The 16,871-nt window shown below is 40.3% G+C and overlaps 1 protein-coding gene across 11 annotated transcripts in view; it reads left to right on the top strand.

Moving 5' to 3' along the window:
- Positions 1-10,310, top strand: part of cep170ab (centrosomal protein 170Ab) — a 43,514-nt gene extending 33,204 nt beyond the window's left edge. For 10 of the 11 annotated variants that reach the window (XM_077015229.1, XM_077015230.1, XM_077015236.1 and 7 more), the window contains 6 exons: positions 2,240-2,345; positions 2,813-2,947; positions 3,769-3,857; positions 4,343-4,436; positions 5,335-5,386; positions 7,772-10,310. In XM_077015229.1, coding sequence (XP_076871344.1) covers positions 2,240-2,345; positions 2,813-2,947; positions 3,769-3,857; positions 4,343-4,436; positions 5,335-5,386; positions 7,772-7,968 — 673 coding nt within the window. In that variant the 3' untranslated portion in view covers positions 7,969-10,310. The remainder of the gene's footprint in view (positions 1-2,239; positions 2,346-2,812; positions 2,948-3,768; positions 3,858-4,342; positions 4,437-5,334; positions 5,387-7,771) is intronic. The other variant, XM_077015235.1, reaches the window with a different exon arrangement.
- The last annotated feature ends 6,561 nt before the right edge of the window (positions 10,311-16,871 follow it).

Genomic DNA, 16,871 nt, shown 5'->3' with positions numbered 1-16,871 from the left:
GAGCCGACCAAGTATGCCAGGATACACGACCAACGCCAAGAAGGGAAAGAGGCCCAGTGGGCAATACCATGCTTCTTCCCCTGCACCTCATCGCGTAGCCCTAGTTTCTGTCAAGCATCAGGATCCTGTGTGTGCACACCTGCTGCTCCAAGCCTGAGACACCAAGGTGGCGATGATGGCAGACTATTTCCGCCAAGCCGTGGTGAGAATATGGGAGGAGAGTCACCGCTCTCCCAAAAGAGACTCCTCGCCCTTGAGAGTAGGCTCCGTGAAGCTCTGTACAATGGAGAAGACCCCCGAGAGCGAGTTCAAGGGAGAGGCGTTAGAGGAGGAAGACGCAAAGGAAGAAGAAGAAAGCCCTCCTCCATCCCTGTACTCGGCTCCTACCGAGCGAGAGGGAGAGGATGCGATCCCTCCTCCGTCAGAGTGCTCCGATCCCTCAGAGTACTCAGACAGTGAGCTGTATATGGAGGATGAGGACTTGAGCCCGCCCCCCTCGGATTACTCCGTGAGACCGTGAGAGGGAGGAGAAGTCCGAGGGAGGGTGTTTCTCCCTTTCCCTCTGAGGGGAGCCCAATGGACTGTTCCTGGGCTGAGACCCCAGTTGAGCCAATGATCTGGCGCTCAGGTGGCGAGGCAGAGGAGATGGAGGTAGAAACTACCGCTCAGAAGACCAGATCAGGGGAGCGATCACCAGGGGGAGGTGGAGTTCCCCTGTGGGGTCCTCGGAGAGGGGAGAGTGAGCGTCAGCAGGCTTATCCTGCTGTGCGCCCCTCGGGGGCTGCCAGAGAGACTGGTCGCGCGCCCACCAAGAAGGCTGCCAGCGACTCCGCCAGCCGCGCTGCACCCAGTAAAGGGTTTGCGGCAAGGGCGGGAGGAGGACCGGTTACGGCAGCACCTGCAGCTCTGGGAGGGCTTCCCCTCCTGACAGCACACTTACAGGCGCAAAGCCTGGCTCCGTTTGTGTGTGTGTCTGTGCCTGTGTTTGTGTCCATACCTGTGTTTCTCCTGAATCCCCTTTTCCCTTTTGTACCACTGTCCATCAATGTTAACGTGTTTTCCCCTGTCTTCCCAGGGAGGGTGTTTTAGGCTGTTTGTGGCAGGCTCTCCACCGAGGGCGGTCATCTCCCAGACGCAGGACTGAGGGCTCCGGATCCGCACATTGGTGTGGGTTTGGGGCATTCAGTTCTGTTGGCACCCGAGGAGTGGTTGTGCCCTTGATGGGGGGCTCTGTCACGTTACAGCCCTTGACCCCCTTCCCTTTGGGCGTATGTTTGTGTCTTCTACATCTAGACGTCTGCGTCTGTGGATCTTCGTGGGTGTGGATGTGTCTGAATGTATTCATCGGTCTCACCTGTGGCTCGTCTCGTGATCACTCGGGACTTATGTGATCTGTCTATTTAATGTGCGTTCGCGCAGTGTCCCGTGCTTGTCTTTGTCGGAGTCGTATATGTCAATGTATAAGTGTTTTACATGCGCTGTCTGCGCTATTTGTACACTGAATAAAAGTGACGTTGGTAGAAAACCATCGGACTCGTGCCTCGTCCGTCACCCTGCGTCCAGCGTCACATCAAGTGACTCTGGGGATTCATACAGTAAGCCACATCTTAAACAGTAAGCCTTAATAATAACGAAATTATTAACAATAGTGTTTTAAATAAGCTAGCTAAATAAGCTTTACATTGCAAGACTTTCTAGTGAGCTACAAAGTTAATAGAAATGCCAAGGTTAATGTGCGCTCTTGGTAAAAATGTGGACTGTAGCATTGTAGTAGCTTGCAGAAGCTTATAAGGAAATTCAGAGCAGCCAGTAGTCTAATGTTAAGGTTGTTATATTGGAGGCCTCTTCCTAGTATCATGTTAGGTTAGAAATTGTATTATTTTGCTTGTTAATTGTTAAAATGTTAAATACAATGACGTAACATTATTTGTCTGTCAAATAAATAAAATAAAAAATACAGTAGTATTGTTACACAGTTCCTAACTTGGGAATTCTTTGTTGTTCCACCTTTAAAATTAATCCTCTGCCATCATTATACTGTCATATATTTGAGCAATATCTGAAACTATACAGTATATCATCAAGATGTTCCATAAAGCTAGATAATAATTTAACAACATGGCAGACTGTTGTTTGTCTAAACTATGTGCTATGTTTTTTGATAATTATGTTTTACATTTTTCCAAATGTCAAATTCCCTCACAATAGATGTTTAGTTAGAATAAATTGCCTTTTCCAGAATCAGTCAGGACCTGGCTAAAGATCTAGCCATGTTGGCACAGGAAATACATGATGTAGCTGGAGAAATCGACTCAGTCAGTCCTTCTTCTGCACCTTCTGCTTCGGTAAGCAATTGAATACATACCAGAAAATGAAACAGTTTTGCCAGTTCTATGTATTCCAACAAGAACACTTTATACAATATCACATGGAGAATTTTGTGTCTACAGAAATAAACATGCACAAAATATCAAATATTTTCACATTTATCGTACTTTAATATACTAAGTCACTAAAATATTGAATGTATTAAATATAGCATGATCTGAACAATATCACAAAGTAATAAAATTTCATAGCAGAAATTAAACATCAAATAATAAATGACAACATTTTTTTTTAAGATTAGTTTCTAAATAGACTATAGATGCCCTAGACAGTAAGTGCTTAGTAACATTGTTCACAAAAACTAAAAAATATTTTCAGCTTTCAAGTATGTTGTCCTGATACTGTTGTTTTATATAAATGCTAAAAACAAAAATGCCAAGTATAATAATTAACCATCTTAAACCTTATCCTGTGTATCTATGAGGTTGAAGAGCGAGTGCTTGTAGACAGGCTGGAAAATGTTCTAGATATTGACAACAAGGCTGTGGAAATGAGACCTTGCAGCACCAGCAACCAACAGTCCCCAGCCATTCGCCGTCGGACCTGGAACAAGGATGAGGTGGGCTTTCTATACAAGATCCACTATAATAAATTGGGGTTATATGTATATGCCATGAAACACGAAATTTGCAATACTTTTTATACGTTTTTAAAGTTTATATTTGCTCTAGCATTTGATTCACAGTAATGTAACTTAAGAGCAAGGAGCCTGCGCTGGACCCTCTCCATACCCATCTCCAAGTCGTAGTAGTCATAGGCCCTCTCCGACTCAGAGCAACAAGCACAACTCCTGGAGCAGTGCACCTTGGTCCTCTGAGCCCTCTAACTACTCAAAGAGTAGGTCAAAGAGAGGCCTAAAGGAGGCCTCGGGGGAGCTCCCTTCTCTGAAGTCCCAGGGCTCAGGGTCCCAGGGATGGTTTGGGTCCTCCTCAGAGTAACCATCTGTGTGTCTGATGATTCCAGTCCTGGCTGGTTCTATTCTGGCTCCGGTGAGGAATCCACCCCCTAATGGACAAACCCCGAACCAATAACCAGGATGTGCAGGAGGACAGTCTCTGCTGTCTTCTCCTGTTTCTTCTTCTTTGTCTAAATTGCCAGGGGAGGAGCCAGGCTGGAGGAATCGGAGGAAACCCTTGTGTCCCAGGCAGAGTTGATTAGCAGAGCGGGAGATTTTGCATAACCATGGAGAACATAAACATAAAATTATGTTCTGCTGTGTCAGCATGCTTGTGCCGCTCATTCCCACTAGATTATGTTTTCTACACCATGAATGCCTTTTTCTTTAATTGTAAGTGAATGTACAGTGCAACATTCTGTTTTGTCTATACTATAAGATGTTATTCTTGGACAACTTTGTATCTGCTTCTTTCTCTTGCACAGAATGTGCTAGACAGTTTGCTATTGACATCTGTGTCTCAACTCTCAGCTAAAATCAAGCAAGGAGTAGATAAGACAGTCAGGAAAATCAGGTAGGTTTATTCCTATTCTCTCAATGTAGCTCATTTAATGTAACCTGTTTGGTGTTTTATATGGGCACAATATTTTAACCTAAATCTAAGCTATATCTTTTTGTAATGTTTACATTTATTTTTAAAAAGTGAGAGTGAATTTTGTCTGTCTTCATATCCATTATATAGGCCCACTCAGAAAATCATATCAATTTTTCTCTGGAAGGATTTTGTGTGTTCACTTTTAATGTTGGATATGTAATGGTGAGGCCTATTGTAGCCACTTGCTTAAAAGACTACGTGACTTAAAGTGCTTCCTAGTAACATTTTGAAGCTGTAGTAATGCATACAGCAATACAATATAACCGATTGTATAAAAAACATTATTAAATGAATCATTTGTTGTTAGTCATGCATATCCTCGCGATGACCTTTCACCATTAGTTTTTAACTTCAATTTTAGTGTTCTAGTAATTATTTATGATATTCCTGACATGTTTCCACAGAATTTTGTTCAAAGATAAGGACAAAAAGTGGGAGGAACTTGAGAGCAAACTCCAAGCCGAAAATGAGGTGCCAATCCTCAAGACCTCAAACCAAGTAAGTTAGACATGTTTTTTTTCAAATCCCTCTCTCATAGTGAGACTGAGATACAGGTGTCCAGTAATATGATGTTGCACTTCCTGTATTGTCAATTGAAGCTAGTTTGGCAGTGAGCTCTTTCAAGAATGCAATGGAGACATGTGCCATCTTTCTGTAGCTCCACATCATAGCCACAGTAACTCTAGTATCTGAGAGAGTAGACAGTAACTTTACAGTAACTATCTGCTAGGAAAGTGTGCCTTAAGGACTTCCTGCACCGGTGACCATTATGACAGATAAACAAGTGGTAGATGAAAACAAGACTTTGTATGCCTATAGCAATATGCTTAGCTCTTCCCTAATACCAAACGATAAGACCCAGTCTAAAGTATGGTTATAATTATGCGTAGGACCCACCACATTCTGATACCCATTGAATCAAGAATAGCTTGAAAATTAGCTTGAAATTTTTAAAAGAATCATGCTCATTTCCAAAGTGGTTCTTAAAATCACAATCTATTATCACCTTATTGCCTAATGGCACTATATTAGGACAGGAAGTCCGGAAACTCCTTCAAGGAGTAAGAAGTAACAAGAGCCCATGACTGACAGGAAAACAAACAGAACCAGAAAAGAGGAGACAGGGTGGTCTTAGACTATAGCATCACAGATGGAGTAAAAATATGTTGGCTCGTTCTCTCATTTTCTGTTTGTTCATTTTTTCTCTGTCAAACCCCTTTATGGTTTGACCACAACCAAAAGGAAAAAAAAGCAGAATTTGATTCATTAGATCAGATTCTGGAACTGTATATTCTGCTTCTGATGTTTGCCTATTTTCTTTTTTCTTTGTTTTTTTTTTGTTACCTTTTTTCCTGTTTTCCCTTTGCTCATTTAATTTCTCTATGTATCTTGGCAGGAAATCAAATCTATCCTCCAAGACCTGAAAAAAGTTGAAAGACAGCTGTTGGGTAAGCAAGATGATGAATACTATGTATGGCATTTGTGAAGTGATAAAGTGACAAACAAGCAGAGAGTTCAGGCAATCAAATGTGTATTTTGTTCATCAGGAATGGAAATTAGTATTATAGTTTTTGGAGACGTTAAGACCCAATTTTTGAATCTATGGCTCTTTTGTCTAAACTTAACACACATCAGCCAATGCTACACACACAACAGGCAAAACATCTCACACTTGTGGAAAAAGCACACACTTCAACCAAAACCAACCATATTTTTGCATCTAAATGCTACACACAAATATCACATGATTAGCCTTTCATATATGTGACTATACTGAAGTGACAAATGGAAAACACTACTACCATGTGTTTGAGTGTTTAGTTTGTAGTCTGCTGTGAAGGTCTGTCAGAGGTCTCACATATACATGAATATTCACAAATCTTGAGGTTATTTCTGCATATTCAGTACATTTACACCATAAAGTAAAATGCCATTACAAGGGGAAGGTTGTTTTTGGTTTTGCATGAACACTACATCAACACATGTTGTATATACTGTATATACACGTGAACAAAAAAAAAGAAAAAAAAGACAAAATAACCTCAAGCTTCCTCTTATCACCTGCTGAATGTATTTGTACTGGTGGGGTTGGCGACCACCTCCATGCCAAAAAGAACTCAACAGCAATGGAGAGTTTGGTGGAGGTGAAGCACAACAAATCGTGGCTCTTCAGTGAACCAGGTTGTACTTGAGCAGCCTGGTGCAAACTTATGTTGTCCCAGACGACAACAAACCTGGACTGTTCTGGTTCATCCTTCTGGTGATGGAGAATGAGTATGTTGTGCTCTGTGTTGAAAAAGGTGATGATGTGCACAGTGTTTGTAGGGACCAAGAGTGGCATGATGATGATGGCAAATTCATAGCACAGTTGTTTCACACTGTCACTGGCCCAGTCCGGATAGACACACTGAATGGATGTTGCTGATGGTGACGTTGTCAGTAATGATGTACTATTGAAGTTGTCGGAAACGTACACAGTTGTTGGCTCTGACCATATTGATGATGGTCTCTTTCTGTTCTAGGGTGGATAGCCACCCACCAAGGGGTAGTCTAGTACATGATGTAGTATGTATAAAGGATAGGTCTACTTATCTATTCTCATTTTGAAATGTCTGGATGATGCTACAGTGTAGCAGCACAGATAAGGTTGGACCCTTTGCCTCCAGAAAACCCAACGCATACTTGACCACATGGTCAACCAGAGTGGTTCTGATCTCATCCATTATGGTTGCTCATCCTCTTCCTCATTCTCATACTCTTCATCGTCATCTCTATGCAATATTGAACTCCAGTGATGTGCACACTTGTGCAACTTGCAAGTTGCAACTTGTGGCATCTTTATAGGGATTAGGCTTTGATGTCTAAAGATTTGTAGAAATTAGCTAGAAGTGTTGTGTAACCTGTGAGGACTGGGTTTTTGTGAGGACTGGAATTTTGGTAGGTGAGTGTAGCAGTTGCGTGGCAGTGATTTTCAAAAGAAACACATGGTTTTCAGTTTTGAATATTGTGTCTTATGTGAACTGTGTTTAAAGTTTTGCAAAAAGTGTGTTTTAGAATTTCTAAATGAGTGTAAGGCAGAGAATGTGCTTAAGGTTTAGTGCACCCGGTCAATATATAGGCTACATGGGTTAGTTGTTTCAGAAATTGTGCTATAAGGACCACTTTTTGTGTCTTAGCAGCTGCAAAAAACTGCAATGCAATGTAATGCAGCCCAGAACGGCAAGAAGGTAAACAATGGGAAATGTTGAGGTAGAACTAGAAGGCAGCCATCTGCCCAGGCTGCATCCCAAGTTTGGTAGGGGTTTCCTCAGAAATTTGACTTCCACTCCAGCTACTTATGTATTCAATACAGCTATCATTTGCTACCAGCCCATGGCCATGTGTTATTTTTGTCCACAACAAATGAAATGAAATGATTCCAAGCACCTTGGTCTCTGTCATTCTGTAGTTGCTCTCTGTCATTCAGGAGGTCTAGCTGTAGTCGCTCTGTCATTCAGGAGGCCTAGCTGTAGTTGCTCTGTCATTCAGGAGGCCTAGCTTTAGCCACTCTGTCATTCAGGAGGCCTAGCTGTAGTTGCTCTGTCATTCAGGAGGCCTAGCTGTAGCCGCTCTGTCATTCAGGAGGCCTAGCTGTAGCCGCTCTGTCGTTCAGGAGGCCTAGCTTTAGCCACTCTGTCATTCAGGAGGCCTAGCTGTAGCCACTCTGTCATTCAGGAGGCCTAGCTGTAGCCACTCTGGTGCAGAGTCGCCTACTCTCCTGAACTGTCCGAATTCATGAATACTAATTAATCTAATTAATTCTAATTTTAATAACTAGCTTTTTGTTTTCACAGTCATTGACATTATGGTGGATCCTGATGGAACTCTGGATGCCCTGACTAGTTTGGACATTACCAATCCACTCACAGCTGAGAATAGGGTGAGTCCTAGCGCACAGAGCTCAACTGGAGTCCACCAAGCTGTGGAGGGAACAGCCAGTGCCCAACTACTGCACTTACTACCTTCAAAGGGGACTGACCAAGACCTTTGAAAAAAATCATTAAATCAATTATTTTACAAACAGAAGACAAATGAATCTGGATGGATTAATATAATCTGAATCAAAACTGCATATGTGTCTGCGTGTGTGTGTGTGTGAAGTTTGTGTTATGTTGTAAGGCTGGCAAAGATTGCAAATCCCTGTGACAAGGAAATTTTCTGATTTAGAAGTAATGATAAAAAAGCAGCAATGTTGCCTTATATTCACACTTGTTTTGTAAAATGTATTACTCTGACCCAAACATTTTTGTCACCCTTCCATTGAACGCTCTTCTTTTTCATTGCACTTAAGCCTTCGACCAGAGACCTGGGAGACTGAAGGTTTGGCACAATATATTTATTGTTCCTAGAACTGCCTTTATTTTGAACCAAGACTGATATGATCATGCATCAGATCTGTTGGAGGCATTTAACCAACTTTGTGGTCATAGCCCCAAAAGTTCATACCATCACTAGGACAACAAATATATGTACAAGTACATAAAGCCCCTCCCTGATAAAAACATTAAGACCAGCATTAAGAGTGGGTACAGATCCAGATTCAGGAGCAGACTTGAGAATGGCCAGAGAAAGGCGCAGGAGTAAGAACACTCGAAGGAGAAGGGACAGGATAACGTCTCCAAATGGAGAAAACCAGAAACGGGAGATAAACGTGGTGATGAAACACCAGAGGCAACACGATGCCGACTTGAGAAACCGTTGGAACACCACACGATGCCAACTGAGAGAGGGAGAGAGAGAGACTGGCTGCACGCTCATAGCATGGGCTACGAACAACTTAGCAGTGAGACGCTGCAACTGCCTTCCTTATGTAAGAGAACTGCTGATTGCGATTGAGCTGCCGGGAGCTGGCTCGTGGGCTCCCTCGAGTGGAGGTAGGTGGAACGACCCTGGAGCCAGCCCTGACATTACAGTGTTTAATACCAAACATAAAACTAAACACATCTGGGGGTTCTCCAAACACATAGGAACATGATGTAATAAAATAGCCATAAACGCATAAGCCCTGCTTGTAGGATGCTGGAAAGGTTTACCCTGAGAAACAAATTCAATGCTCATATACAGGAAGACATGCATGAACAGCTACACACCTCCAAGAAGAACTGCAGAGAGAACAGCCAATCAAACATTATGACGGTGGATGCAGAAAACAGCAGGAGTGATAGATGTGGTGGAAACATCCAAAAGTACCAGAGAAAGGAAATAGCAGGGAAAGAACAGAAGGTACCAAGGTTGTCTCAGTGGTGATAGGGGCAGTTGGGAAAATGTTATCCTAACATCTGTTTTAACTGAAAAATTTAGACCCAGGGTCAAATATTAGTATTAACAAATCTGGTATTGTGATTATTTTCAAATCTTGTTTAGTAATTACTAAGACTTTGATTTTGATCTACAGTACATTTTTAAGTTTATTGCTGGAGTGTGTCTTTAGAGAGCATTATGCATTTTCTGAGATATTCAACTGATAATGTTGCTGCTTGCCTGTGGTTAGATCACTTGTATGCTTATATTTTAGCCACTGTATGTACAGTAGAAAATAAGAAAACTGGTATATTGAGTGCTTCATGTTATGTGATAGCCTTGAATTGACCTATTCTTGTCAGTTTGTTGTTTACAAATTTTCCATTATTAAGTGTTGACAGAAATTGAGATGATTATAATATTCATTCATTATTAATTCATTCAATCTTAATTTAAATATATTGAGATTAGAGACCTCATTTACAATATAATGTTACTTGATGTTTGGTCATTTCGTAACATTCAGACTTCAGAATAATTTTGTTAATAAAATGTTGCCATTTTAAGATGGAACCAAAAATCTTGAGATGTATCCATTTGAACTGATTTTCATTATTATCTTCAATATGTCCAATATTTTTACTAGCTGCTTTTTGTTGTATTAACCTTAATGATTGTCAGGAAGGGCATTTGTGTAGATCAAAAAAAAAAAAACAAAAAAAAAAAAAAACAAGTGTCATTAGAAACATTGTCAGACAGTTACCCTCTTCTTTGTCATATATTCAGCCCACTGTGTAAATTTGGGAACATAATGTTTTGTGCTTATAATATATGCCTGCATCATGACACTAATGTCTACAAAAATGTGAAACATTTATCAAGATTGTAAAATAAAATTATTATAAATAAGACCTTTTCTGCCAATAGCTGTCCTGTGTGGTAAAAGCAATATGCATTATGGTATTGCAGTATGCAAACTTAATTTCTTTTAGGTGGTATGTTTCTCTATCAGGAGCTGCTGGAATAACAACAGATTGACATTACTTGAATTTTCAGTAGATTAACCATAAACAACTAAAAGTATTATTACTTAAAAATAATAACTATTTGAAGTACAAGTAACCATTTGCTTTACAAATAAAAAGCATGAAAATGTATATTCATTTGATGCCATATCATAAAACAAAATTCCAGCCTGATTTAGGCAGTACATAAACACCTAATCAAATGTCAAATATGTCCAAATTGTAATTTAAATGAATTAAATTGTATTGTAATAAAATGTCTTGTCAGATTCAAAAGTTGTGCTATCTCAAAAAAAATCAAATTTTATTTATATAGCGCTTTTTACAACAGTTGTACAAAGCAGCTTTACAAGTGTCTGAGTCCAAGCCCCAAGTGAGCAAGCCAAGGGCAACAGTGGCAAGGAAAAACTCTCTAAGAGCAAGAGGAAGAAACCTTGAGAGGAACCATGACTTTGGGGGGGGATACCCATCCTCCTCTGGCCCAGTCACCATAACAACAATTAATAGAGAACATATACAGTAACTCATTGTCAACTTACTCTTATTAGCCAGTAGAGGGCCCCAGACCTTAACATTTACCACAGTGTTTGTGATATAAACCATTAGAAAACTAACATGTCCTACTCCACATTTGTTCTTCTTCGTTCGGCTTTTCCCTTTCTGTCTGCATTTTTCCATCAACACCCTTAAAGCAAAGATGTCATCAGTGATGCTGTTTCATCAACTCATCAAACCATCATGGCTCATTAACTTAATTCCTCTGTAGTTGTTACAACTGTACAACATACTTGTTCTTAAAAATGGGCAACCTGCAGCTTTCTGGCCTGATCCCACTGTGTTGCCAGTCGATACAAGACCTTCTCCCCATCTTTGGTGTCCAGCCTCACATGCAACTCATCATTTGCTTTCTGCTTTGTCTTTGCTATCTGCCTTTTTGCCCAGTGTCACATCTCCTTATATTCCTGTCATCTCTCGTCAGTCCTTTCACTGTCCCATATCTTCTTGTCTAAGCTCTTCCTCTGAATAGCTTCCTGCACTGTTCTATTCCACCACCAAGTTTCCTTATCACATTCTCTGACCAAATGACATACCTTCCTACCTGTCTGTCTAATCACTGTTGCTGTAGTAGCCCAGTCATCTGGAAGCTCCTTCTTGTTATCCAGAACCTTTAACAACTCCTCTCTGAACTCCTCACCATGTTCTTCCTTACGTAGCTTCCACCATTTGGTCATCTTCTCTGATTTGACTTGTTTTCTCTTCTTCACAACAAAAGTCATTTTACACACAACCATTTGATGATGTCTGGCCACAAAGCAAAGCAGAATTTTATGTTTTTGTGACCATTCTGTTTGACCTCTGCTTTACTTTTCTGTATCCCAACGCCAGTGAACTGGAACAGTTCTACCCCCTCAGAGCAGAGATTTATGATGTCTATTTTTCAGTAACTTTCCTAGCTGCACTGAACTGAGTATCACTGAGGATGTCTCTGTGTGTCCTAGTTCATGTGACTCTCTAAAACACATGTCTGAAGGACTGTAAAGTTTCAAATGAACTCAATCCAAAATAAAACGACTTTCCATTATATCTCCTTTAGACAGCCTTAACACACCACCTTCCTTTTTCAGAGTTTTGCTGATGTTTGTAGAAACCGTCCTGAAAGCAGCTACATTGTTTTCTTATAAATTGTTCTGTATCGATTACAGCAATAAAGCTTTGGTATGAGCTCACAGATGCTCTGTCATAAACATGTACCAGTATGAAAACAACTATCAGTGTAGTCATGCACATCATAGCTTGTGTCCTTCTCTAGATCTGGTGTTCTTGGATTTAAAATCATATGTGCAGCATAATCTCTGAGGCTAAAACACAAACAGAACTTAACCATAACACTGAAAGATGAAACGGGTTAGGCTGATGTTTTCAGTCTTTATTTAAAATGTGTAGCCTCTAAGTTTCTCCAACTGTTCCTTTCAATAGAACCAGAGAAGAGAATATTTCTCTCAAAGCTGTGTTACCCTGCTTAGGGTTGAACAGAAAACAATTTATTCATGAATGAAAACGTATGGTTCTGTCCCACACTGGGATTGAGCCTGAGGACTTCAGAATGGGGGCGAAACTCAGACTTCTCTGCTGAGAATGTGGGTGTGATCTCCGCTTTGGGCTTAAGTGACAGGTAAACTGCAAGTTAAGTGGAGAACACAAGCTTTTAACAAGAAGCTTCAGGCTTTCACAAATCCTCCTTAGCCTCTAATCTGAATACAAAAGCTGGGGGCGGGATGGATTAAATTTGACCCCTGAATGAGGTGTTTGTTCCCATTGAGACTTCAGCCAGGGTTATAATTCCCTTTTGTGCTGTGCAGCGTTGTTTTAAGAACAACAGCCCTCTCTTCAGCCGCCCGTTTTCTCCACAAAAGGAAACACGGAGCTGTTGCGCCCCCTGCAGGCACCTGTTTACAGGAGCAGAGTCTGCATAAGATCTGCTGAAAGCCTGTTTATTTAATTGGGGGTGAAAAGGCCTAACGTACTGCTATCAGCTATGGAGGAAAATTAATACGACCCCTTCTTTAGTCTGCTGTGACAGGCTGAAAGAGGAGACAGGCCTTGGTGCGAGAAGAGGAAAGCGGTTTTTGGGTTGTCAACATTGCAGAGGCTTAGAATCAAACCTATCCAGGCTGAGGATGGAGAAGTCGGGTGTTAAGGTGCAGAATGACTCGTGATTGGAGGTTTTTGAAGCTCAACTCGAGTAGAATTGTCTTTCCTCATGGTATGAGGCAAGGACTAATTGATTCTGTGAAGTTTCCTGTTGCAGACTATGACTGGATTTAAACACACACAAACACCAACAGAAAACCACTGAATCAGAGGGATGACAAGTGTGTGTGTTAGAGACAGTATGGGTCTGTGTGTGTTAGTGCGTGTGTGCATGAGTGTGTGTCTTTGTTATATCATGTAATACGTAGTCTATTTTTGTGCTTAAGTCTTATTGAAATGTGAATGTTTATTACTGTAGCTGAACTAATAAAAATAAAATTTTTCCTAACCCAAGTTCTTATATGTTTATGTATATATATATATATATATATATGTGTGTGTGTGTGTGTGTGTGTGTGTGTGTGTGTGTGTGTGTGTGTGTGTGTTTATTATTGACAATATACTTATTTATGTGTGTGCATTAATGTGTGTGTGTGTGTGTGTGTGTGTGTGTGTGTGTGTGTGTGTGTGTGTGTGTGTGTGTGTGTGTGTGTGTGTGTGTGTGTGTGTGTGTGTGTGGCCTGTTCCAGAATTTCATACTGCATTTTGCCTCACTAATCAGTGATTGTTGTAGAATAAGTGAATGTTCTCTTTGACTTCATAGTCAAAGTCTAAATTAATCATGGTGCTTTATGTAAAGCTCTTGTAGTAGCTTTACAAGTGTTGGAATCCTAGCCCCCAATGAGCAAGCAGAAGGTGATGGTGGCAAGAAAAACTCAAGAGCATGAGGAAGAAGCCTGGAGAGGAACCAAGACTCAACGGGAGGAACAATCCTCCTCTGGTTGGCAATGGACTCCACAAGAACAACTACGTAAACAAATAACTACAGCAAAAAACTAAACATCTAAACAACAGTAAAATAAGAAGAAAATTAAAAGCAAAGAATGTTTGTCCTAATGTTCTAGAAGTCCCTATTGTTCTAGACATCTGTAATGTTCTAGAAGTCTCTAGTGTTCTAGAAGTCTTAGTCTTGTTTTGATGGGTGTAGATATGTCAGAAATTCATCTGGCACAGGAACATCTGTCTAGGGCAACAGAGCTGGGTTGATGGTGAGGGGTGGTCACAGCAGCAGGGCAATCAGGGGATGTTGGAAGGCAACATAGCAGCTGAGATAGGTTAAAACTTGATAGCAGCAGGATATCAGGAGTAGGGTTACATCAGCAGAAGAAGACACAAGAATATTAGGCATGTCTAAGTACATAGAACTGTAAATGAATGGACTATAGTGTGCAAAGATGGACTCCAGCAGATCTAGCCAAAATTGACAGCACAGGTGTAAGGGCAGAGTCAACCTAGCCTAGCCTAGAATTTTCAACCTAGCCTTAAAGATAGAGACTGATTCTTGAACATTGATGTAAGGCACTACAGCAGTCCAATCATGCAGACAGAAACCAGCAAATCACATAGGACTAACGGGAGAACTAGGAACACACAAGCAGTATATGTGAGCCATGGCAGCAGGGAAAAGAACCACATACCACGACACAATCTAGAGCAGGAATATAGCAACGATAAACAATGACCGACAGGAAGGGAAGAAACCGAGGGGATAAAATACACTGAATAAACAAGCACACAGATGAGACCGACAATCAAGGGGCAGGGAAACATGCTTCAGGGGCGTGACAGACAACAGGGAAACCATAGAAACAAGGCGGGACTAGGGTAACATTACACACAAGACGGGGCGGAGCTATACGTGACACTTTGGTACATTACATTTTATTAAAAACACCCACGAATCAGTGTGTCTTTGTTTGGATATAGATAATGCTGCGCAAGTTTGCTATGATGGATAATAAAAAATAATTTATGCATAGAAACAACGAAAATCATGAATATCATTTATGTCTATATTATCTTTATGTGCATGCATATGAGGGGAGTTGGATTCTGCCGAGGAGTCAGAATTCGGAACAGTGCATTCACCGTTATGAGAAACTGTATGTGAGGGGATTTATGATTCACTGTCAATCAGAGCACTCTGACATTTTGTTTATTCCCTTATCCGTGTGTCTGCCCCTCAGGTACCACTTTTCTTTCTCTATCTTCTTATTAAACTTTGGAACTTTCCTGGCACCTGTGTGTTGTGAATCTGTTAACCTAACACACAGCAGACTGAACAAATTTATAATACTGTTTATGAACCTTGGTGGCAATGATCTATGTCTGAAGACGATATCAAAAACTTTACACTGTTTAACAACCCTTGTGAATAACAATCTGCAGGATTTTATCCAGAAACAAGAGTTGTGTTATAGTTGTGTTCACATCTCACTTAAAGTACTGTATAAAGGAAATAGTGATTTGATTCATATGATTGATAAATATTGATAACGACTGATATGGAAAACAATATTGTGATAAGATTTTTTCCCATATCGCCCAGCCCTAACTGAGACCATGCATTATAAGTAGTGACACATGACCCTGGTCAGGGGTCAACAACAGGTCATTAACTACTTTGATCAGCACTCTGTACTGTGATGAGGCCCAAACCCTGACTGAAGAAGTTCATGTGTCTGGTTCTGATTCAGGTATGAACGTAGCTTCTGAGCTACAGCTTTTTCCTGTTGGAAACAAAGGGAAGGTTTGAGATTGTAGTATGATATCTTTTATGGGTCATGGGTAGCCTTTTGATAAATGGTCTGATTACTGCTAATCTGAATAATAATAATAATAATAATAATAATAATAATCTTTATTTGTATAGCACCTTTCATACATACATGCAACTCAAAGTGCTTTACAGTATAAATAAAAAGAAACATTAAAAGAAGATAAGACAAAAAGAAAATGTTAAAAGAAATTAAAGATAAAAATATTAAAATAACGTAAAAAGTAAAAAAGTAAAGTAAATATAAAAAGGAAACAAACACAATAAAACAATGAAATAAAGTGACAAATTATAAAATAATAGACAACATAATGTAATAAAGTAAATAAGATTGAGAGTTTCTTAACTAAAAGCAGATCTAAACAGGAATGTTTTGAGACTGTTCTTGAAACTATGCAGGGATGAAATGCCTCTGAGCTTTTATGACTTAGGTACATGGCTAATGTTCTGGGAGAGTTTGTTAAATCAGGATCAGTTGCTACAGGGAGAGTTTTTTATAATGTGTGTTGGATAGGAGTAAATTCTAGTGCCTTTATTGGATGGTTGTTTAGTGTTTGGTGTAACTCCCCGATGCCACCGAAACACTCGTTAAAATCTCTAATGTTATCTCTAATGCTATCTTTAATGTGCTTAATTTTCACATTGAAAAAATCCATCAACTCATTGCTACTGTGTGTCGCTGTAATCTGAAGATTGGTGTCTGATTTATTTCTAGTTAGTTGTGCAGTGAACTAAATAGAAATCTAGGATTATTTTTGTTAGTATCTATTAGGGTAAATAGATAAGCTGTTTGAGCAGTAATGAGTGTCTCTTTAGGGTTAGTCACACACTGTGATTAATACTACAGGAAGGAGAGCAGCGCCCTCCCTAAGAGGTTAGGGTTAGGAGTTAGGGTTTTGGTTTAGGGGTTAGGGTTAGGGTAAGGATTAGGGTTGAAAGGCTTCACCTCAAATGTGCTCCAATTATCTATGAATGGCCCCTAGGATTAGGGTTATGTGCCATCCCGCACTTCGTGAAAGTAACTGGCTGTGTGCTATATTGCCACAGTGCATTGGAATGGGACCAGAGCATACTAGCAGATTGGACATTACGTTTGCTGTTTGACAGACATATATGATAATGTTCTTAGTAATCTCTCACTACCAAAGGCGTACATATATCATTAGCTCCTATGTGGATGACTATCTGAGAGGAATGGGGCTTGCTTAAGATCTTAAGATGACCTGCAGTGTCCGGTGTCCTGGGACCTGAAACACAATC

The sequence above is a fragment of the Brachyhypopomus gauderio genome, chromosome 8, assembly GCF_052324685.1.
Source record: "Brachyhypopomus gauderio isolate BG-103 chromosome 8, BGAUD_0.2, whole genome shotgun sequence".
NCBI lineage: Eukaryota > Metazoa > Chordata > Actinopteri > Gymnotiformes > Hypopomidae > Brachyhypopomus > Brachyhypopomus gauderio.
Note: the sequence above shows the minus strand (reverse complement) of the source record. Positions and strands in the feature narration are given on the sequence as shown.